At 43.6% G+C, this 25,052-nt stretch overlaps 2 protein-coding genes across 5 annotated transcripts in view; both read right to left on the bottom strand.

The window, feature by feature from the left end:
• Mau2 (Mau2 sister chromatid cohesion factor) overlaps positions 1-16,376 on the bottom strand; it is a 61,514-nt gene extending 45,138 nt beyond the window's left edge. Inside the window, exons 1-6 of one of the 2 annotated variants that reach the window (XM_075680829.1) lie at positions 15,893-16,376; positions 15,474-15,491; positions 15,317-15,382; positions 12,413-12,508; positions 9,869-9,991; positions 7,425-7,580 (exon numbers count right to left, since the gene is read on the bottom strand). In XM_075680829.1, the coding sequence (XP_075536944.1) occupies positions 7,425-7,580; positions 9,869-9,991; positions 12,413-12,508; positions 15,317-15,382; positions 15,474-15,491; positions 15,893-16,117 (684 nt within the window). In that variant the 5' untranslated portion in view covers positions 16,118-16,376. The remainder of the gene's footprint in view (positions 1-7,424; positions 7,581-9,868; positions 9,992-12,412; positions 12,509-15,316; positions 15,383-15,473; positions 15,492-15,892) is intronic. The other variant, XM_075680828.1, reaches the window with a different exon arrangement.
• Positions 16,377-17,210: 834 nt separating this feature from the next.
• LOC142572028 (myogenesis-regulating glycosidase-like) overlaps positions 17,211-25,052 on the bottom strand; it is a 30,347-nt gene continuing 22,505 nt past the window's right edge. For all 3 annotated transcript variants that reach the window (XM_075680826.1, XM_075680825.1, XM_075680827.1), the window contains 2 exons: positions 24,239-24,427; positions 17,211-21,937 (listed from right to left, as the gene is read on the bottom strand). In XM_075680826.1, the coding sequence (XP_075536941.1) occupies positions 21,614-21,937; positions 24,239-24,427 (513 nt within the window). In that variant the 3' untranslated portion in view covers positions 17,211-21,613. The remainder of the gene's footprint in view (positions 21,938-24,238; positions 24,428-25,052) is intronic.

Here is a 25,052-nt window from a genome sequence, read left to right as displayed (position 1 = left end):
AATTGCAGAATTGGAATAGAAAAGTTTGGAATAGCTTTACGTTATAGCACCTCTGTGCTCCTTGATTATGCAGTGCCTCTACAACTGCTGGAATATCTACTGAATCAAATGCCTTTTCATAACCTATGAAAGTCATATCGGGTGTGCGAGGTATTCGAGAACACTATTCCTTATCAGCATAGACACCAGCAGACTCATCATATCTATCTAGGCGTGCAGCTTCTTGTTCGTTGACCCCTTATCATTCATACTGTGCGGTTTGTTCAAAGATGGAGGCATACAGACTGATGCAGGAAATGAAACACCATGCAGTCCTCATCGCCTTGACCGCACACCACAGCGACTTGGAAATTGCCACCTTTCTGAATGTCGCAAAGTCTTTTGTTTACAAGGTGCGGATAGAAGTGATGTGTTCTGGCGGTGACGCGGCATCTGTGGCGAAAAGGAAGAAGCACAGTCAGTGGTCAGACCTCGTCAGAACCCCTGATTTTCTCCGGCGGCTGCAAGTCATCGTGAGTGACAACCCAGGGAAGCCAATGCGGATCATGGCAAAAGAGCTCCAAGTTGCACAGTCAACTGTCAGGCTCACTGTGCATGAGGACTTGAGGTAGCATTTCTATGTCATGAGGAGGGGGCAATTCATGTCCGATAAAACTTGGGAGAATCGTCTGCTCCAGTCCAAGCACTTGCTAAGCAAGCTGAAGAGATCTGAGGAGCCTGGAATGGGGGGGGGGGGGGGGGGCTCTGGGTTTTTTTTTTCAGATGAAAAGAACTTTGACCAAGACCAAAAAGTTAACTGCCGTAATAACAGGTGACTTTGCGCGCAAGCGCTTATGAGGTGCCTATAGTGATGCACACAAAATTTCCGTCTTCTGTGATGGTGTTAGCCATCGTCACCAATGAGGGCGACGTCATGCAGCCACACTTTTTTGCAAAATGACTCCGCGTTAATGCTGCCGCGTACATGGAGGTGCTTGCCACCGTTGTAAAGCCCTGGACAGAGACTGTTTCGAAAGGAAGACCTCATGCATTTCAGCAAGATTCAGCTCCTGCCCACACCAACTGTATCACCCAGAAGTGGCTGGCTGACAACTACAACCACATCACTCCCACCCTGTGGCCTCCCAATCCACCAGATTTAAATCTGCTCAACTACTAAGTCTGGGGCGCCATTGAGAGAGAGGCCAACAAACAGTCACATAATACAAAAGACTCACTGAAGGCCGCCATTGCTGACTTAATGACCAACATCTCTAAGGACCACCTGATCCGTACATGCAGCCATTTCCAAAGCCAAATTGAATCAGTTATTGCTGCAGATGGCAGATTCGTTGAGTAATTCTGGAAATAAACCATAAGAAAAGTATTTCCCAAAGTTTGGTGAAAATATATCTATTTTTTGCTGAAGATATTCTTGTCTGTCTGAAGTCAACATTGTGTTCTCAAGTACCTCGCGCACCTGTTATAAAGAGGTTGATTGTACTCCGCAGATTTTTCAATTACTTGATTGATGACTTGGATGTGATCCAGTGTAGAATATCCCTTCCTGAAGCCAGCCTGTTCTCTCGATTGATAGAAGTCAATTGTTGCCCCGATTCTATTGGAAATTATCTTGATGAACCTTCTATACAATACCAAAAGCAAGCTAATGGGCCTATAATTCTTCAATTCTTTAACATATCCCTTCTTATGGATTATTATAATGTTGGCATTCTTCCAGCTCTCTGGTACACTTGAAGTTGTGAAGCATTGCGTATAAAGGGCCACAAGCTTTTCAAGCATGATATCTCCTCCACCTTTGATTAAATGATTAACTTATAACTTATTAGTAACCATTAATAAAAGCACACAAGTGAGTTTTATTTGGTCATGCTATGTGCAATCAAAAAGCAGACTTCCAAATATTAAAGACCTCTGACAACTTTTTCATAAGCAACTAGAACATTAGCAGAGTCTCTCATTCTGAAGCAAATTATATTTGTGTAAACTCAGGAAATTTAGCTCGGCTACAGGATCAGTAAATGTCAAAGTACAATCAAGCCGACTAATGATTTTAAAGAAGCTTTTTTTTTGCTAAACAAAGTGCTTAACTATGAAATTTTTCAGAAAATATGTGCATGTTGAACTCTATGAAAAAACCTAGCAAATAACTTTTTAAATGCATTGTTACGGTGGGAAAAGAGGACAATGTCGACGACGGTGAAGACGACGAAGTGGCAACAGCTTCTCGGGATTCTCAGCTGCTGTTTATATGTATCTCTTGTAAGTACATTGTGTAGTTTTATACCTGTGACATTTTGGTGGACATGTGGGGTACACATCTTCGCCATGGAGCTCCGCAGTGGGCCTCTCATCCAGCCTGGGAATATGCTTCCAGTGGAAGGCATCGCGTCTGCAGCTGCAATGCGGACTACGCATGCCCAGTACGTTGCTCTACCTAAGCCGCAAGACCCCGGAAAGTTCATCGGCCTCAATGGTGTTGATGTAGAAGAATGGTTGAAGATGTATGAGCATGTCAGCAAGGTGAGCAGATGGGATTCGACCAGAATGCTGGCCAATGTCATGTTCTACCTCAAAAGAACACCACAAACGTGGTTTTACACACGCGAGGAAGAGCTAACCAGCTCGGAAATGTTTAAAGAGAAGCTGTCCGACGTTTTTGCCAATCCGACCGGTCGAAAACTAGCCGCCAAGCAACAACTCGCCACGTGTGCCCAAACTGCTACTGAGTCGTATGTCTCCTACAATCGACAGGACCATGCAAGAAGCGGACAAGGTTGGACACATTATGAAAGGTACCGTGGACAACGCATTCAACCTTCTGGTCTTCAGAGGCTTATCGACTGTCAATGCCATCATGAAGGAATGTCGCCGTTTAGAGCAGACGAAGAGTCGCCGTATACACAATCAATTTACACGGCTTCCAAATACTGCAGCGACCTCTTCTTGTACTTACCCCACCGACCAATCTAGCTTGCCACCACCAAGCGAAAACGTGACCCACATTATACACCGCGAACTCGAAGCAGCGTTTCCTGCCTCACCCCAACAGACGTCTTGGAACAACACTGCTGAGACGGCATCACTGATTCAGTCTGTGGTTTGCCAGGAGATCACTAATATGGGTCTTCCCAACACCTGCTCCTTGAGTCATCCTGACACTGGCCCTGCTCCTATGCCTCAGTCCTGTTGCACTCCGCCCTTCAGTGCCCGTTATCCCTATGCTGCCCGGAATCCATCGCACTGGCGTACACCTGATGACAGGCTGATCTGTCTCTGCTGCAGCCGAATCGCTCACGTGTCCCATCACTGCCGGAGCCATTGGCCATCCCCGCCTCGAAACACCTTCTAAAATTCAAGTTCACCCCAAAGTTCTTCAACCCGTCGCTTCTACGACGCCTCCGACGCCACTACCTTGGCTCGACGCTATGCTCACTCACCCTCACCTCAACATCGCCAGCCACGTCCACCCAAGCTTCACCGCTCACCCTCACCGACCTACCCAGGACCGCCCTAGCAAGAAAACTAGGCAATGCGATACTTCGAGGTAGTGCTGCAATGTTGTATTCACTGCAAAATCCTCCTTTGACGCTGTTTACGAGACATAACCTTCTTGACGTCCAAGGTGATGGCCCACCTGTCACAGCACTCAGAGATACCGGAGCACAAATATCGATTATGACCAGCAGCCTAAGCCGCCATTTAAGGAAAATTGTTACGTCTGCTGTTAGTCGCCTCATACGAATCGCCAACGGCAGCATGGTGAGCGTGGCCGGAATGTGTACTGCACGTGTGAGCATTTCCAGTCGCCATACTGTCATCCTTTTCACTGTGCTTGACCAATGCCCCATAATTTCCTACCAGGCCTAGACTTCTTCTCTGCCCATTCAGTGCTCATCAATTGTTCCTCAAGTACTGTGTGTCTTGACCTGCCTCTACTGGATGTTCCTCTGACACCACACGAAATTCGCGTAAGACCTACTGATTTTGTTCACGTTCCACCACAGGTCTTTACATACATCAAAATGTCACCTGCCACGCCCGTTCCCGATGCTGATTACATCTCCGCTCCTCTAACTGCCATCATTATCACACACAATGTTACTGTCCCGCATACAATACTGCAGGTCACAGACACGTATCTCCCCGTGGTGAAATTTGGGGTCACTAAGCAAATTCTGCCTAAAAATATCACCCTGGCTATGACCACTGCGTTAGAAGTTAGCTGCATTGAGACTTTTGCCGTCAATGCTTGCCTTTCCAGTCTGCCAATCGTACTTAGACAACGACATTCGGGAAATGATCGCCCCAAATCTCACACCTGCAGAGGTTGAAAAGCTCTGTAGTTTATTGCTTTCGTACAAGGACATATTTAACCTGAACAACTGACCCTTAAGCAAAACATTGTATACATACAGGCAGATACCTAATCCACCCATCCATCGGCGACCCTACCGAGTTTCAGTTTCAGAGCGCCACATCATCAAAACGGAAGTAGACAAGATGCTGGCAAAAGACATCATTGAGCCATCGTCAAGTCTCTGGGCATCACTAGTCGTGCTGGTCAAAAAGAAGGACGGCGCATGGAGATTTCGTCGATTACCACCACCTCAACCACATCACGAAGAAGGATGTCTACCCACTACCTCGTATCGATGGCGCCCTCGATTGCCTATACAGGGCACAGTATTTTTCGTCCATCGACCTACGGTCCGGATATTGGCAAATTGCCGTGGGTGATCTTGATCGTGAGAAGACCGCCTTTATAATGCATGATGGTCTTTACCACTTCAATGTTATGCCTTTTGGGCTATGCAATGCTATTGCGTACCCCAAGCATGATGGGCTCATTACTCCAAGGATTCAAGCGGTCAACTTATCTCTGCTACTTAGATGATATTGTGTTCTGGCCCACATTCAGCACACACATTGATATCCTTTCAACTGTACTTGCTGTTTTTCGCAAGGCCAGTCTACAGCTCAACCCCAAGAAATGTAACTTTGGCCACCGTGAAATTACTGTTCTTGGATATGTTGTCAATGCGACTGGCATCTGACCGGACCTGGAGAAAATTCACGCCGTGAAAGAGTTTCCTGTTCTACAGTCTGCAAAAGATGTCGGAAGTTTAATGGGCCTTTGCTCTTACTTCCGCAGCTTTGTTAAAGATTTTGCCACCATTGCACGTTTTCTAACAGATCTTCTGAAGAAAAGTGTGCCGGTTTTATGGGGAGCCTCTCAGGCCGCCGCATTGTCTCGACTTACCACCATGCTCACTACTCCACCGATTCTAGGACAGTTCGCTCCTTCAGCTCCTACAGAGGTGCACACCGACACCATAGGCCACTGAATACGTGCCGTCTTGGCACAAGTTCAACGCGGCCGTGAACGTGTCATCGCATACACTAGCCGTTTTTTGTCACCTGCGGAGCGGAATTACTCTATTACCGAGTGCAAATGTTTGGTCCTTGTGTGGGCAGTAGTGAAATTCCACCCCTAGTTATACAGCAGGCTTTTTTCTATTGTAACGGACCACCAAGCCCTCTGTTGGCTTTCGTCCTTAAAAGATCCCACAGGGAGGCTTGGACGATGGGCTTTGCAGCTACAAAGGTATTCCTATTCGGTGGTATATAGGTCTGGTCGCCTACACAAGGACGCCGACTGCATGTCCGGTTGCCCTGTACACATGCCTGCCAATGCCGACACGGACACTTCCGCAAGTGTTCTTTCCATTTCTCAGCTTTTGGACATGGCCAACGAGCAACGCCATGATGCTACTTTGTAGACCCTCATTGACCGAATGGAATCTGCTCCTACTGATCCATCATTACAGTGGTTCGTCCTCAACGACGAGACATTGTATTGACGCAATTTTCATCCTGACGGTTCTCCCCTTCTCTTTGTCGCTCCTCAATACCTCCACTCAATCGTGCTCCAGGTGCTTCATGACGTCCCAACTGCCGGACACCTTGGGGTTGCTTGCACTTACGACCACGTGCGCCGCCACTTCTGCTGGCCGAGCCTCACACGCTCCGTACGGCGCTATGTAGCTGCTTGCAAGCTCTGTCAACATCGGAAAAAGCCAGCAATGCTTCCTGCCGGGTACTTACAGCCGATTAACATTCCACCTGAGCCATTCTTTCGCGTTGGTTTGGATCTCCTTGGCCCTTTCCCTGAGTCCAGCTTCGGCAACAGGTGGATCGCTGTCGCTACTGATTACACGACGCACTATGCCATCACTTGGGCACTTCCCACAAGCTGCGCAACTGACACCACATATTTCCTACTGCGGGATATCATTTTAGTGCATGGCGCTCCGCGATAGCTCCTTACAGACTGCGGCCGCACTTTCCTTTTCTAAGTCATCACCGATATCCTACACTTTTGTTCTTCCAAGCACAAACTGGCTACCTCCTACCATTCCCAGACCACCGGCCTTACTGAGCGACCTTACTGACATTACTGACTTGCTATCGAAATATGTTTCACCTGACCACGAGGAATGGGATGTGGCGCTGCCTTATGTCATGTTCGTCTATAATTCATCATGCCACGATACTGCTGGGTATTCCCCCTTTTAGTTGCTTTTCAGTCATGACCCCGTATTACCATTGGACACTTCACTCCCATTAGTACAGGATTTGCGGACTGAGTAGGCCTGCGACGCCATCGCCCACGCTGACCATGCACGCCAGCTCGTACATACTCATTTGTTGGCATCACAGGAAACTCAACGGCATGTTCACAATCGCCGCCATCATGACACATACTTTATACCAGGCTCTCTCGTACTACTTTTGTCCCCTTGTCACCAAGTGGGGCACTCCGAGAAACTCCTTCCGTGCTACAAAGGCCCTTACCGCATTCTACGTCAAGTGACCAATGTCACTTACGAGATAATCCCCGTGACTTCCGTCATACCACTCAGCATCACCTGACGTTGTTGTGTTTGAATTATTTTTGTGTTGCGTGAGCGTTCTCGTCAAAAAATCATATAAAAGGACTGCATGTTAATGATTATGTTGCTGTCAACGCTTTACACCAGCAGTAAGAAAGTACTATCAACTGGGGATGTTGGTATTGATTCATACTGTGGGTTGCGCAAACAACACGTAGACAAGAATGAATAAATGGACAACACGAGCGTAATGTCAGTCATTTCTTCCTTTTCATCCATTTGTTATTTGCGCAACCCACAATATGATGTATGAGGTCCCTGTAGTACTAGCTTTATGTGCCCCCTGTTTAAGCTTTAAATTACAAGATGTCGCTACCAGCGCTTTCAATGGCTGCTATACACCCTTTCGACATGGTGCTATTGCGCAAACAGTATGTGGTTATGAACAAGCAAATACTCAATGATATTACAGCTACACTCCTTTGCATAACATTCACTAGAATATGCGTGGCTCAGAAGGTCACGAACCTGCCCCGCAGAAAGGTAATGGCAGACTTGTAGGACAAGGAAGAACACCTTGAGCGCTTCCTTGTGCTGGGTGGAGCCCTGCCATGCTTCCACTAGCTGTCCTGCCTGACTCAGTACTTGATGCACCTCAGCCAGCTTGCGATCCACCATCAGCAGCTAGTGGTGCACAAGGGAGAAGAGGACAGAAGACAACAGAAACAACAGGCAGTGTTCAATAAACACGCTCCTCGAGTGCAGCCTTGCAACATTGTACATCCCTGTCTCCCAATTTACTGCTTATTAAATAGCTGGCCTTCTATATGATGGAAGCAGTAGTTCTGTGGCACAGTTTCGATTTATCTTAATGAAGTGTCTGCACATTGCTCAGACACTTTTCCACATACACTTCACAACTTTGTGTCATCTGCCAATCCAGGCATTTCATTAGCATCAGGTACAACCACCCACAAAATATTGAGCGGCAAGCGAAAGTGTGGCTGCGCTCCATGGAGCACCAGTGCAGCTGCAGATGCCACACACTGAATCAAATCTGTACAGTGACGCCTACAGCCATAGTTTCATCTCATCTGCTACTTCATTTGGACCTGCCAAGCCTGCATCTTAGTGCGGTGGAGTGAAGAGTATCGCCACTGTGGCAAGCCAACCTTGAGTTAGGATGCTGTGTGCAAACAGATGGCAGTTTCACCACTTCAAGCCCAGTACACTAGCAAGCCTGCGTCATTGACTCCAATAAGCTTTTCCATCGACGTGCTCAAACAGTGTAGCAGATGACACAAAGCCATGCCTCTAGGCACCAGTATGGTTGCAAAGATTTGCTTTCACATGCAGCCACAGCAGCTACACTGCATTTGCGTGTCCTGCATTAATTTGTGGGCGACTGTACATTCCACTCACACTCATGGAGCACTGAGGAGCAAATGCCAAATGACATATCTTTTCAACAACTCCATGTGCTCCATAGCTCCAATATTTTATTTTCCCATGTGAGTAACAGGAACACATGGTTTTTTTATGTAGGATTCCCACATGTGCTATGGGACCATTCTTAATGGATATGGAGGTTATGGGTCATGGTATTTATAATAGGAACACCGTGAAAGGGGGCAGCAATGGCCAAACTAAGTGTTCTTAATTGATAAATGGGGATATTTAACAATGACCTAGTAAATGAGATGCATTACAGGTTTTTTTACAGCAAAGATTTCATGCATTCTGGCACTTCTGCCTTTGCAAAAAAAAAAAAGAAAGAAAAAGCAACACCACTTGAACAAGAAATTCGTAATGTGTCTCTGGCTCCCAAAATCAATTCAACAAGCAAAAGCATAGCCTTTAAGATCCGCATTTAACATCCAGAATGTGCCACCCTGTGAGACATGGGTTTGGATACCACCTATTGACAGGATGGCCCCAACGTTTTGAGACCCACTGTGGCCAAAGTCAATGCAGGCGTTTAGTTTCAATGTTGCACTGAATAACTGAAGACAGCTTCTAGAAGTCTAGAAGTCACAGTTTCACACATAAGCCAGCTTTTAAAAATCCTTTTAAGTAGATTCCCGCAAAGATTGACTGAAACAGCCTTCCATCTGACGTTGCTAGCATCACAGATTCTGATAGGTTCGGATTGTTATTTTCAAAATTTACCTACAAGAGTGAAATACAGTACTGGTGCTTTCTTTCATTTTTTGCCTTTCATGCACCAGCTCATGCCAAATTTGCCATATAAGTTTATTTTACAACTTTTTTTTCCGCGAGTGCATGTGTTGATTTTTTTTACTTCCACAGCCTTATAATGATTGCACAGAATATTTGCTATACATGCCTACAGGTTTTCTGCTCTCTTCTGTAATGAATTTGCAACTACAAGTAAATGACTGAGGTGAGGATTGTGTCCTCTGCTACGCTGTATTACATGGAATACACTTTCCGGTGAATTTAAATTGAAGAAACCCACATCAAGTGAACAAAAAAAGTTCTTTTAGCAGCAACTAGCTATAATGAACCACCAGTTTGAGACTCATTTTATTTCTCTCGATTGTGTATGGTGTTGGTTTTATGGGTGCTGCGAGTCGAAAGTTACAGTATCATGAAGTGCAAAGTATGCCCCAAGTGGTTCAAGTAATAGCTAGCTGAACCACTTGACACATACTTTATGCACTTTGTGATACTGGAACTTTCGATTTGCAGCACCCATAAAACTAACACCATACACAAACGAGAAAAATAAAATTAGACTTAAAATGGTGGTCTATTATAGCTGGTTATTGCCAAAAGTTGCACCTTTTTTTTTCTTTTTTTGGTTGCCACCCTGAATACCGGAGCACACGGTAACGACAAATATAGAGCCGAGCTGCATGGTTATAACTGAATTTACGGTGGACAAAAAAGTTGACTTGTAACGCTTATTAATGGGTTCGGGCACATTGTGTTAAATGGAGTAAACTCACCATGCCTTCGCTGAGAAGGAAAAGAATACGTGTGTACTGTGCTCCCATCATGTGAGCATACTCTGCCCCGATGCTCAAAAAGCTGCAGGCACTTGGATAGTCTCGTTCCATGGCAAACATTTGCTGTGGACAAATCAAGCCAAGAAATGCTTGTAATAAAGTGATTGATCAAAGCTTTAATTTGTACCCTGCCCAGCTTTGCTTCCATTGTGGCGCAATTACATTGCAACAGGCCCTCGCTTTTGACCACTTCCCTTTCTTACTGTAATTGTGTAAACAGACCTTTGATACCTCTCATGTACACTGGTATTTGTACAATCAAAAAGTCACACAAAAGGGAAAGAAAAATAAGCTTTGACACATATTCAGCCACGTATGTCGCACTCATAGCACGCAATCTCTACAAGCAATCAGGGTTCCCCCTTCTAAACAAAGTGAGATATAAAATTTGCACAAGGTCTTGTTTGGTAAGAAAGGCTCGCATAAAATTTAATGCACGCACATAATGCCATCCACAATTGGATATCCAGCCAACTGAGAAGTCTCTAAACAATAAAAACTGCTTTCACTTATCTGGTGCACTATGATAATTACAGTAATTAAACAACAGCAGTAGATCCTTAGATGTGGGTAGAGTGCTGTGTTAATTGAAGGAAATACGTAGGGTACCAGAGCATCACACATTATTTTAATGGAATGCAAGCCTGGTAAGACTGGCCAAATAATAGATTGCTTTGCTTACACCAATTCAGCAGATTCATAAGCTGCCTAAAAGTGAGGCATTCTTATTGAATGACTTGAAATTATTGAACAGAAGTTAACTGGACCCTACTTTCGCTCAGAAACTGGTGCCTCTTGCCAACAACTGCTGCTGTCTTACAGCAGCTGCTGCTGTCATTTGAAATCGTCCTCACTTGAATCAGTCTTACTGCCCAAGACTACAAATAGTATCGTTTTCCCTTATATTGAAACAGAAGGACCACTTGACAATTCTGAATAATAAGTCGTCAAATAAAAAAAGAAAAAACTATTGAACCCATGCTCAAAACTTCTGATATTTGCACACCCCTAGTTTGTTCACATTTGCTTGCTTTCTCATGACAAAGGTCGAATACAGAAATTTTTACTTTTCTTTAGGTGCTGCTAAATTGCATTTGTGACAGTAAAGGAGATTATGGGTGATGTCTCTAAGCTTGTTACTCCTCTTTTATTTCTGGGATGCCTTTTGCTAGCATAGTATTATAGCCACTGAGCATAGCTTTCTAATCTGGTGTAAAACTTCAGCCTTAGCTGCCAAGAAGTGCATTTAACAGTGGGGAACAAATAAAGAAATATATTTTCTTCTTCATATCTGAAAGGGCCCGAAGCCACCTCTGACATTTTTTTTTGACATTTTTAAATAAACGCCTGGATCAAACGCAGTAAACTGTGACGATTATCTTTTGCAAACATGCCAGTGGTATATGCTGGGGGAGTGCCACAAATTCAAAATACAATCCCGTGCTTCTTTCTGGGCTTTTCCTGTCACTTCTTCACATGTCATGACGTCACCACGGCAAAAGCTGATAATTGGTCAGTCAACGAGAGATGATAGCACCAACGTGACGAGAACCGCCTGCACATTCTGAAACGGATGGGGTCTTGCCCATTGTGTGCCACTAATCCCTTTATGAAGCTTCCATTCAGTTGGTGTCAAGCGGAGAGTGAAAGGGTCAAGCAATGAAGGAGCCTTTCTTTGGGTGTTTTGATGTAACCTGTAGCTTTTGCTGCACTACATGCAGTTGGTGAGGCTATTCGCAAGCAGGAGAGAGAGCGCATGTGGTGAGGGTAGTGAAGACGAGCAAGAAACTACAGCAGCCACACAGTCACTCATCAAACACCTGTAACTTTGCTATTACCAGCATCATTTAAAAAAAAAAACCTTTCACTCATCAAACACCTGCAACTTTGCTATTACCAGCATCATTTAAAAAAAAACCTCTAAGAGACCCTTTAAGGAGTACTGAAATGACATCTACGAGTTGTAATTTTCCTGTGCTGAATAAAGTTCAGACCTTCTAAACTATAGAATAAATACTAGCAAGTGTCACAGCGCCCTAAATACTTACTATAGCCCTCATTCCTACAAACCAGTCTCAGTACCCAGCAGGTGCATACATTGACATACTTGCTAGATCCATTCCTGTGATTGCTGTGGCTGCCCAATTTGAGTGCAGCCATGAGAAATACGTTCATGACCATGTCATCCTAACAAGCCTTATTGCTATATAATGTCAGCAAATTCTGCTCTTTGTTATCACGTCATGAAAATGTCAATGATGCCAGGTCCAGCCATCCAAGGTCAACTTTAGTATCAAATATAAAACATCTTAAAGTGTTTCCCAATCTCCACAATTGCTAAGTGTTATTCTTTTAGGTGGAAGAAGCATGTAGTACAGGTTCTACAACTTCAAAAACATGTGTTAGCACTTCCTCTAACACCACTTGCATTGAAACAAATGAACATGCTTTAGAAAAAAAAGACAAAAATATATATGTACTCACAACAATTCTGAAGATGAGACGGCAATGCCAAAGCGTAGAGTGGCGGGAACACTCGATGGCTGTATTCAGGATTTGCTTCGCAAGTGCTGTCTGGTTCTGATTCAAGCAATGTAAAGAGACAATGTAACAATAGCTCTTACACATATGAGTCAAAGGTGCTGCCTTAACTGTTTGTAAGGCATCACTTTTTCGTGCCATATCTCTGCACAGGCAGCCACAATATGTGATGCTGTTTCCATGCCTTACATCATGACTATGCAAGGAAAAATCCCTTTTAGGTGTTCGGCTATGTTGGTATGCCACCATTGTTTGTTACAGAGACGTTTAAGACTTACATCACAACAAGAAATGGATAACAAAATATTATAAAAACAATTAAATTTTTAATTGTTAAATAGAAACTAGTATTAACCTTCTTGCGTGTGTGTGGCCTTGGTTTGTCCTCTTAGGTGAGTGAACAGTGCGTCCACGACACAAATTTCTATAAGCGAATCTCGAATCTACATAATATTTAAGTACGAATGTAGCTAAATTGCTCTGCTCTCAGTGTAGCCAAAAATAAATATTTTTCCCAAGACCTTCCTTCACTACTCAAATCTAATCCCAGAAAGTTCTGGCAAATTTTATCTCCTGAACGCCATACTAATGACATCTCGTTACACAATAAAGAAAACAACATTCCTATTCCTAACAGTGAGTGCGCTCAAGTTTTCAATAAGTTCTTCTCATCCTTATTCACGAAAGAAAGTATTACTAATTTGCCCATTGTTGCAGACCTAGATTACCGGTATATGGAACCTATTGACGTTACTATTGATGGTATTGTTCAGCTTAGTAATAACTGGAAAGTTTCGTCTTCAGCAGGTATTGACAATATTAATTCTAAATTACTAAGATTACTAAAAAATACAGTCTCAGTATCTAGCAAATTTTTATTCCACATTTTTCATCAATCTTTAATGACAGGTTAGATACCCCAACATTGGAAAACAGCCAAAGTCATACCCATCTTTAAAGACGCTGACAAATACTTGGCTGAGAACTGCCGACCGATATCACTAACGTGCATATGCTGTAAAATGATGGAACATATTATTGCATCTCATGTTTACCATCATCTAGAATCGAACAACTTCTTTTTTCATAATCAACATGGTTTCAGGAGAGGTTTGTCGTGCGAAGCGCAAGTGCTTGAATTTACAACAGATTTAACATCTTGACATGGACTCAAACCTTCAAACTGACAGCATCTTTCTGGATTTTTCTGAAGCTTTTGACTGCGCAGCCCATTGTCGCCTGTTTTTGAAGTTGTCATCATTAAAACTTGATTCACTAACTCTATCCTGGCTTCAAAATTTTCTTTCTAACAGGCAGCAGTTTACTTTTGCTAACAGCTTCTCCTCGCCCCTTTCAGATGTTCCATCCGGTGTAGCACAAGGAAGCGTTCTTGGTCCCTTACTCTTCCTGATATAAATTAATGACATACCCAATAACTTATCATGCATGCACATTTTCACTGACGACTGCATTATCTATCATTCTATTAACAGTTCCGATGACCACCTGATCCTCCAAAATGATCTTAACCAAATTATTAATTGGTGTGACACCTGGCTAATGACTCTAAGTTCATCAAAATGCAAAGTGGTGTCCTTCACCTGCAAACGCACTAACTTGGACTATTCCTACTGTATTGAAAATGTCCCATTATCTCGAACCTCATCATTTAAATATCTAGGCCTAAATCTCTCAACAAACCTCTCCTGGACTTCTCACATTACCACCATCTGTGCCAGTACTTCTCGATCACTGGGTTACCTGCGAGGTAACCTTAGGAACTCACTTCCACTTATTTGCAAACTGGCATTTCAAACATTTATTCGCCCTCGACTAGAGTTCGCAGCTCCAGTCTGGTCTCCCCACCAAGATTACTTAATTAACATGCTGGAATCAATCCAAAATAGAGCCGCACGTTTCATTTCCCGGAATTATGACTACCGTTCTAGCGCAACTCAAATAAAGACTAACCTTTCACTTCAGCTGCTAAGTAATCGTCGCGAGATAGCCCTTTTGTCATTATTTCATAAATACACCCACCACACTAACAAACGTTCCCTGCACCTAGAAACATCATCACACACGTCACACAGATTACACAATCATCACAGCTTCACGCGCATCTATGGTAAAACAGAAGCATTTAACTCGTCTGCAATTCCACGTGCCATTCAGCTCTGGAACAGCCTCCCCGGCAACATAGTTGCGGAAACTGACCGTGAAAAATTCAAGCACTCACTCAACTCGCTTAACCCTTGATATCACACTCACTGTTCTGTGTTATTTTTTCTACCTTTTTCTTGCACTGCAATACGTTTGTTACAAACTTATAGAGTTCCTTTTTATTGTACTTATATGCAGCGTTATGTAGCTAATATGTTTCCGACATTTAGGCTGTCCACTTGGCTGGTGCTTTTTTTTTTATTGTTACTAGATTGTATGTACTTGATTTTATGCCCCCCTTACTCAATCCCCATGTAGGGGCCTTTTAAGGTATTTTACAAATTAAAAAAAAAATGCAAGGAACTTTTAAGGCAACAGATACTTTTTTTTTTTTTTGCGAGCACAGTAACGTTCTTGTCCACAAGAACATTACACATATCGGTATAAAAATGCACCAGATGCGGCCTACGATCAAATAACTAAAATCAGCGGTGTTATTTAAAGCCAGATGTCACGATTACTATAATAGTGAAATGAAATGACTGATTCCGCGACCCTGACATGGACAACATAAAATAAGCATGGGAGTACCACAGTAATGTTGAAACTGTTTTGCTTCGCACGTTTTGCACGCTCTATCTCAATTTGAAAGCGATGAATAATAAAGGACATCAACGCACTTACTCTTCTTTCATACAGATCGGCCAATGCACTGGCCGCCTGAAACTTCACATCATCCATACCTGCAATCTGCACAAAATGTCAAGGAATGAACGCTTTTTTTTTTTTCTTGTTCTGCCTGGAGTAGAGAGACAGCTTTGGCAATCGGTTTCAAGGATACATTCTGGGAGAGGTACCACTGTAACAAAATAAGGTATAATGTAAGCACAAAATGATAAATGAAAACTAGCTTGAACTAAAATGTTGACAGTTTGACTTAATTGCAAGTATATCATTTAATATCGTAAAGAGCCTTGACAAAAAAGGCTATCGAAGCTTCCAGTAATAAGATTTAGCATCTAATCTGCTGCTTTACACCACTCCTGAATAAAATGTTAATGCGGCACAGAAACAGACAAACTTTCCGTCTATGGCAAGTGACACTAGTCACTTCGAAGTTTAGTGCGCCGAGTACGACAGTTAAATAGCTAAATCACCACTACCAGCGCTTGTTCGCCATTGCATAAGTGCAATATGAAGAATTTTCGTAACTAGCGATACTTCACAGGCAAAAGAAGAGGAATAATTGAGGAAACATACTGCTTTTTCGAGATGTGACTGAGCAAGATCAGCGTTGTTGGTGTACAGCATGAGGTTTTGACCCAGCTGAAGGTGCGTCAAAGCCTCGATCCTGGGAGCAGGGTTGAGCTGGAACACGGCTAAAAGGCAGCGTATACAGTTTTTCATGCTCGGAGGGCTCATGGTGCGGAACTCTTCGGCCAAACCCAGCAGGGCCAGGTAGGTCGCGTCCCCGCCTGACGCCATTTCAGTAACTACTGATGCCGATGCCGTGGTGATCGCCGCATTCAATCGAGTACTCTTCCATTGCCTGTTCCGTGGTCAACGCAACAGCTGCTGCTAAAACTCTGCTACTCCTTTTACAGGCAGTAGCTCTCAAACTTCACTAGGCTGCATGACTAGGAACGTTTTTAAGGAATTGTAGCGATGTTGCCGACGGATACAAGTTGGTTCTTTATTCTATGACGGAAACCACGCAGAAAGGCGCACTAGAGATTGGTATGCCGATGGGCAGCGTCGCCTCGATTGGATTAATTTGGGCGGTTCGAAATGAGCATGTAACCTTTTCGAGCATTTCTAGTCCGTTATTTAACGCTCGCTTCTCCCCAGGCGGCATTGCTCCCAACAACGCACTTCGCTGATACGCGCACGAATTTCAACTTTCCGAAGCGCCGTAGTGGTTGCTCCAATTTTTAACTCCTTGATTACCGTTCGCGTGTAGCACGGTATCACGAATGCCTTTATTGTGCATTCCGCTCTCCATCCGAGTCGAACGCGCGACCTACTACTCGTGAAGCAATCAAATGCAATGCAGTTGCATCCAACAAAAAACACGAATTCTTGCCGTCTTGGTTTCATTGCGACCAAATATACTGCTGCTTCACGTATTTACTTATTTGCGTTCAATGCCAACTTGCTAATGGCAGGGATGCACATGCGAGTTGCGCGATCGGTTTCAACACATGCAAAAGAATATGTCATAGAATATGTTACGAGAGTTGTAAAAAACAAAACGCATTTCTGAAGTTTTCGATATCCTGCTATTGTTGATGCTAACAGCATCAATGCGCAACATTAATTATATCTACAACGCCACCAAGCTTCGTCATTATTGAATTGAATTCTGGGATTTTATGTGCCAAAACCACAATTTGATTATGATCAAGGCACACCGTAGCGGGGACACGAGATTAATTTTACCACCACAAGATCTTTAACGTGCCCCCAATGCACAGGACACTGGTGCTTTCACATTTCGCCCCCACTGAAATGCGGCATTATTCCCAATAATGGAGACTCATATCTGTGGCTTCTTTCAACAGCACACAGAAAACAAGCATCAAGTACTCATTTTATTCAAAAATACAATTGATGTCAACAACTGTTTCCTGTGACTCAGCACCAACGTATAAGTATCTTGATTCCATAAAAACTTGCCCCATCTTGGAACAGCACAGGAGCATTTTGTACAACCTTTGCACAGACATTAAAAAATTTGTGACACAAGTTCCTGACAGCTGCTCTTCAAGACTGTAAAGTCTGCACATAAAACAAGTGAGAAATACTAGAACAGTTGTAACAAACATCCATGTTGATGGGTGACAAAGAAATAATTCTGAAGAGCACCACTCGGACACAGGCACACCTTGATCTCTGCACAGGCGGGCTTTTTGATCATCCAAGACGATGTGGGGATAAAATAAAAGACAAAACACGGGTGGTTGAAGACAACACCACTACGAATGCCAGTGCTTGCAACAACGCTCCTGTAACACCGGCGTTGTTTCACAAACTCTTGGTTATCACAGCCAACGGTATATATACATATAACAAGGAACAGTTCCTATAGCACATGGCAAACCAACAGTGCCAAAGCAATACTTTTTTGCCACATGCACACTGGCAGAGGCAACATAAACGACTTGTCAAGGCCACCAGAAATTTCTGTACTTATTGGCTTGGTGATAATGCATTATGTGGATACTTGCAAATGACAAGTCAAAAGCAAGCTAACCAAAAGTGCATAAGAAATATGATCTTTTCAGCATTATTTAACACACAAGACATCTAAATGAGACAAAACACTGCAGCATCTCATTATGACATAGTATATGAAGCAATGCATTTGTTCTCAAGCAGTGGAGTCATGACTGGTTGCACAATGACTTAATGCACTAACTTTGTGCAGAATGACTTGGTAGGACAGGGTGCCACTTAAAATGCTTGGAATGATAAGCACGCGAAACACAGCAAGATTGAGCAATGGCTTCTCCATATGTTCACAGCACTATTTCGCAAGATTTGTGAAATCGGCAGTCAAGACCACATGTTAACATGCATTCAGGATGTGAAAAGCTGAACAAAATGCCATCAAGAAAATTTCGCTGACAGTCAGCTCACAAAGAACACAAGGATCATATCCTATGAAAGATTGAAGGTCAATGTGTCATGAGAGATGGAATGACCAAAGAATAGGCAAATTTATAATGTGTTTACAGTTTTTGCCGTACACTTGAAATATACACAATAGCCAAACACAGTACAGTAGTATACTGCTCTCAGCTAAATCATATACAAAAATGTGAAAGTAAATAACATGGAAGACAGAAAATCTCAAGGCCTCACTACTCGAGTGCAGCCACTGTACTGCTCACCGGAAAGTTGCAAAGGCCACAATGAAACTACACAAGAAAAAATTAAACGTTCCAGCCTTAATTGTACATGCTATGCATGCGACGCAGGAGACACAAAGTGAGCCAGTTTAGACTTCCTTGAATGATCTTTAAATCTGTCTGTCCTCATTCCTGAACTATATTTCATCCAACACTGAGAGCCTTATAGAAGCCATAACACAGAGTGTAATACAAAGGAACTGAAAGGCTCCTTGCAATAACTGCTGAGGAAAAGTAAGGTGGCAGCTTGTCTTTGATATATTTGTTAGACAAGTAATCTCAACAAAATTGCAAGCATCAAATGCCAGTGATGACATGCATGCAGTGAAACAGACCATGAAAGTAACTGCATATAGTCAGTTGCATGTCTCTAAATATACATACCAGTTTGCCTACCTTCCAGTTAGAGCTGTTAAAGGGCCCCTCACTAGGTCTGGCCATTTTGAGCTGACAAGCGCAGAGCATACATTGCGTGACAACGATCATGTCTGCAAAGTTTTACATCGCTATACGCCGCGGAAAGATCTGAAATTTTAAACTGGACGGCGTTTTTCGTTTTTCTCGCGCCCGCCGCACTCCAACCCCGAGGATGATGTACTCGCGGTTCCTGCGCCTACGTACTCGAGTCCGCAGTGTGATGTCACTCGTGGTGACACGCGACTTCGAGTATTATTCAAAGCACCATCTGTTATTTATGTGATCTGTTGACGAATTGAAGTTTAGAGAAATAATAAAACACATAAACGGAATGTCTGTATGTTTTTTGCTTTACTTCACACTAAAGCAAGAGAGATATACTTCTGCTTCGTCTGCTTGTTCCCACAGTCGTGCGGTCACGTGCATAGGTACCGAAACTATGCCATTTTCTGCCGTGCTCCAGCGCGTGATCATGCTCTGCGATCTGCTTGTTCTGCCTCGGTATTCGTGTAGCACTGAATTATACCGCTAATGATGTTTCTTTGTGCACAGCGTGCAAAATCGTGCGCTGCACGAACGAGACAACAGCTTGTGCATGTCGCCGTCAGCGGAAATGCGTCGCACCAGAAAAAAAGAAAAGCGAGGAGAAAGAAAAAAGTGAAGGCGGGGCCCGTGACATATGTGTCACGCAATCCTCGAGGTTCAGCATAGGAGAACACAGGGAAGGAATTTCGCCTGCGAAGGCTAGACGGGCGAGTGGAGAGGGAATCTTGCTATGCAGTGGAGCCTGCCTGCTGAAATGGGTTCGCAGCACTGAAATATTTCAATCTCGGCTATTAATGAGCTGACTTGAAAAATTTTTTGTGGCAGAACGCTCCCTAGAGGAAACGTAACAGCTTCCAGTGTATAGCCAAAATATGCTATGGGGCCTGGTGAGGGGCCCTTTAAGGCCACAATGATTGCAACCTCTCTGAATTGGCTGCAGATATCACTTATACTCGCTTGCTAAATTATTATCAGTAATCAAGGCATACACAGGAAAAAGAAAAGATGCACAATACAGGCAAGCCATATCAGCCAGCTCACTTTTGAAGGAGACGGAGCAAAACCCAAAAGCGTAAAAAATGCGGTGTTATGGGAAGTGTACAAGTAAGTGGCACTGGGTTGTGAGTGACAACAGCAAGGTGCATCGATTGACACCTGTTACAAACATCACAATTATTCAAAAGCAGTTACTCAGCACAATGCTGATGTAAAAGAAGATAGTGGTACAAGCAAAACCTAAAAATTGTAATCTCTGTTTCTGATTAAAGAGATGAACTTGTGCATCCTTGTGAGCAATAGTACTAGCTGGAAGTTTGCGCTACTCTCACCTAACACACACCAATGGTATAATCAATAATTTGTAGTTAACCAGGGCCTTAGGGCCTCAGTTGCTGAAAATGCCTGCTGAGCAAGCACTATGCAAAATAATGTAAAAATAAGGCTCTCGAGAAGTGACAGTTCTCAACACAGGTGCACCCCTGCAGCTGTCCATCACAACGAACAATGAGCATGTGCAAGCTGGATGTCTAGTAACAGTATATTGCACTTTATGCTTTACATATAAATGCTAAAAAGGTTTCGACTCACTTTCACATACAGGGCTGGAGCTGCCCACTTAGCTGAAAGGCTTCATGATGGTTGTCCAACCCTTTGTATCTAATCCTATCCTACACAATCCTGAATATCCCAGCATCTGAACCTTGTCAAAAGTCACAAATGTGAAGTACAATTATTTCTGCTGACCTGGAATCCCTCTTATACCGCCTAAAATGCCCGCCCCACACAAGAAACATAAACGAACCTTCAATATGGAAATGGTATGAGGGAAGGAGGGGGGGGGGGGGGGAGACAAGCTGTATCAAACAACACTTGGAATACAACTTCATTCAATACAGATTGAGCATGAGTCTTCAAGAAAAATACACAGCAACATAAAGTCCAACATCTGTTGAGCAAACATAAACTAGCTATAAAGGTTAAAACTAAAACAGGCTACAAATGCTCCACTGTGTGCTTGATGCTGTTACCCCCAATTCGAGGCAAGGATGGTCGTCATAACTACCATCAGTGTCTGCCCACCATGTACTTTCACTCTGCTGTTGCAGCATTGACATCATCAGTATCCTTAATTTCTCAAGCACTTCTCTGTAACATGTGCACCAATACACCAAGGGTAAAGCCCCGTTGCTGCAGCTTGCACCAATTTTCATCTTTTACCCATGTTGTGCTGCCATTCCCCTGAGCTCGCTGAAAGATGAGTTTCTCAGAGGAAAGTATGGCGACACTGACTCGTAAATTGCACTGAAACTTGACTACCTCAAAGGAGGTTGTGGGATGTCATTTCTTGAAAAACTGTAACCTGGTTGAGCCAGATTCAAAGCTGCATAGTCTCTTTTCAATCATGCCGCTCAATTTAGCCCAAGAACGACACCTAGCTACCTCGCAGGTTGAAGCAAAATGGAATGCACTTCCTCTTGAGCCATGTTCGGGCTGCCAATACCGGCAATCTCTCGAGCACCAAGACAGGCAGCACAGCAAAACTGCCATCGTCAGCTGGTGCATAATGCCACACTTCGACCTTGCCCCCAGGTTATGGATCACCAGGCTTTTAGCACTTGTCTGACCGCGAAAAGTAGGTGACCTTCTCAAGCGGTGCAGTGACGCTGATCCACTTGCCACCACGGTGCAACTTTTGGTCCTCGCACCACCAGCCTTGGGGCAGGTAGACATATGCTGAATTTCGACCTGGTTCCAACACAGGAGCTACAATGAGGTTGTTGCCCAGTGCAAACTGGTGGCCCGCCCCATATGTGTTGTGGTCTCGGGGGTCGAGCCACCACAAAGGCCTCACTAGAGGTGCTTCCTCCTCCAAGGCCTCCTTCATGGCTGGTTCCACTCGCGTCTTGCGAAATTGTGTGAGCACCCGCGATACCTGCACACAAATGTAAGCTCGCTCTCAGAATGCAGGAAAGTTTTCAGTTCTGTTTGCACTATTAACCCTCTAACCAGTACTTCAAGAATGTTGTACACTTAATAGCCTTTATGATAGGGGTGTGCAAATACCAAATATGGTAGACTTCCATTGATTCGACTCCAGTTAATTCAATTTTTCGGTTAATTCAATCGTGACCAAAGGCCCCTTCAGGCACCCATACATTTATATGGGATCAAACTTCCGTTATTTCGATCTCAAAATTGATGTTCGCCGGATAATTTGCTCATCAGCGCTGTGCAATACAGCCGTGTTATGCAGTGAAACATGCCAAGAATTGGAAGGGGCCACAGTCACGGGACATATAGTGCACATTCCTTAATTATAAACACTTGCATGTGCCATCTCCGGTCACAGTACGAGCAGCTACACACTAAATATGCATACTGGCCGCCATTCAGAGCTGTTTCCGACTTTCTTGTGGTGATTTCGGCCCTCGTTTCACGCACCATGTGTATCTCGTTTATGAGACTGTTAACATGACCTTGTACACGTTCCTTAATTATACGAGCACACATGCACTGTGCACCGAGAAGCAGAGAAAAACCATCTGTGATTTGGGAAAGCTAGCAAAAAGGAAAGCAGTGAAGATGAAAAACTCCGAAAAGTCCTGCGGACATTTAGGGCAAACAAAACAATGGGGATTTCTATAGGTGAAGCAAAGGCGTGCCTCGCGTCTTTTAAGGTGAAAGCCTTAAGTGGCTTGATGCAATGGCTCATACCCAAAAAAGCAGCGTCTAGTCCAGTGATGTAAAAAATATCATCATCGATCAAGAATGGCTCATACCCCTGCGAGTAAGCAAAGATGCAATGGCTGAATATGAATGAAGAAACGAAAGAAGAATGAACGAAGGAAAGAAGGAAAGAACGGAAGAAGAAACAAAAGAAAGTAAGAACAAAAGAAGAAAAGAAAGAAAGGATGACAGAATGAAATAACCTTTAGGTAACGCATTAGGTGCTCACATGTGTTGTTGAAAAGGTCGGCCTCGATCTACAGCGCCATATGTTTACTTTACACTGTGGCTCGCTATGTCTTGCAAGACGTCTGACCCCTCCGATTGTATAACTTAATGAATTACCACGTGTGCAGCAGGCTTTCGGCTTTATGTGCTACAGGAGTGTAACATGCTGCCGAATTTTTTCTGCCTTTCGTTAACTCAACCCGCCAGATAATTCCACCAGTTACACCAGTCCTGTCAGGGTCAAATTGACAGAAGTCTACTGTAGTAGATTTCAAATCTAATATTGAATCCAATCAAGAAAAAGGTGCTGAATGTCAAATCAAATATCGAATATCAAGAAATTTAACACAAAAGCATTATGCTTTCAAGTCTTCTCAAAACATAATATGGTGCTGCACACGCTCAGGAGCCTACTCATGTTACCTAACAAGAATGTTGCTAGCCATCAGCAACTTAGGTATCTAGAAATGAAGATGTACTCTTATTATTGACAACACCAAATTAGTATGCCAGCACTGAACAACTCGGTTCGAATGCGAAAGTTTAGAAAATATTTTTTTACCGATAGAATGTCTGTTGAAGAAACTCAACAGCCTTTCTTCCCCCTCTGAAGCTGAAGAAATAGTAAAGTTGTCCTGAATACCAAGTTAGTTTTGAGTTTGATAGTAGGCCACAGTGTGCTTAATCGTAACCTTCTATTGCTTGGAAAGTGTTGCTTTCCAGTTTTCTTACAGGAAACAAGGGTTTTTCCATTTTTATGGCAGGTAGTTTCTGTAGATTACTGTCAGTTTGTTGAGGCCAATCTGCGTGACAGACAAAAGCAGGGGGACCGTGCATCCTGCCACTTGGCATTGCTCCACAAAGTTGTCAACACAGCATCGGTCAACCGCGTTCGGTGACCATGGTAAAGAGCGGGTGCATTTCCCCTGTCAGGTTCCATGTCATTTGCTGTCTGTCAATAGGTTCCCAAATCAGGAGGCCCACGGCAAGTTCTTGCAATGTGAGTGTAGTGTCCAAGACAGATGCTCACTGCCTCACATAAATTTGCTTGTTACAACAAAACTAGCCTCCACTGCTTCACACAATCAGAGTGTATTTCTAAGAAATAAGTCACTATGAGGAATCGGAACCAGAGCATACGCTACCTTCAACCTTTTGAACATACCCCAGCCTTCAGGCTGACAATGGTACAAATTTTGCATGCACAACTTGTTTTAGGAGGTCCACTTAGGACCATCGTTTCTGCTGGGACAGAAAACAGAAGCTAGCCAATTCTGACCTTAGTGAGCTCAAAGTCATCGTTGTAGTCACTGGGAAGCACGGAAAACTGCAGCACAGGCAGAAACACAGCCAACTGCCACCACCGAAAGTAGAGCTCCCTCTCGGGCTTGGTCCCAGGGGCCACCAAGTCTCCACCCACACAGCCGGGACTGACTACACGGTGGCCCAGAAGGCCCAACGTCAAAACCTGGGAAACAAGCACATCGAGAATGAGGATTTTGTCATAAGTGCACTCACCTTTTTAGGAAGAGTTGCCATGAAATAGCACTTCAGTGCATGTTGGACTATTGTGAATGTGCTCTCAAAGGCAAAAGAACACAATGCACACATTCTATAGACACTTGCACTGCCCTAAGAGTATGCACTCTGACCTCGCACAACAAACGAATGGAACACTCCATACAAAGGGCATGATAACTTCACAAGGATGCACCACAGTGACTTCCAGCCACACGAACCATGTGGGCCACATAAAATGAATAATTTTTAAAAATGTATACAGTGACTTTAGACACATGACATCAGGCATCCCACATGTCATAATCGCAACCAAGAAATAGTGCATCACATATGAAATACGCAGGTGGGTGCGACTAAATTCGATGTAACATTAAATCATCTTCTGTTGCGAAATATTATGTACTTATTACATTAGATGTATCGTAGGTCTGAACCTATTTACCAGTGAATGAGTGGACTAGCATGCTTCCATAACCAAAACATAGTATGCTGCATACAGGAAGCACAGAGGTACACAAATAACACATAATTTGAACATAATTTGAAGTAACATCACACCAACAAGTTTCCGT

Source organism: Dermacentor variabilis, chromosome 2, assembly GCF_050947875.1.
Source record: "Dermacentor variabilis isolate Ectoservices chromosome 2, ASM5094787v1, whole genome shotgun sequence".
NCBI lineage: Eukaryota > Metazoa > Arthropoda > Arachnida > Ixodida > Ixodidae > Dermacentor > Dermacentor variabilis.
Note: the sequence above shows the minus strand (reverse complement) of the source record. Positions and strands in the feature narration are given on the sequence as shown.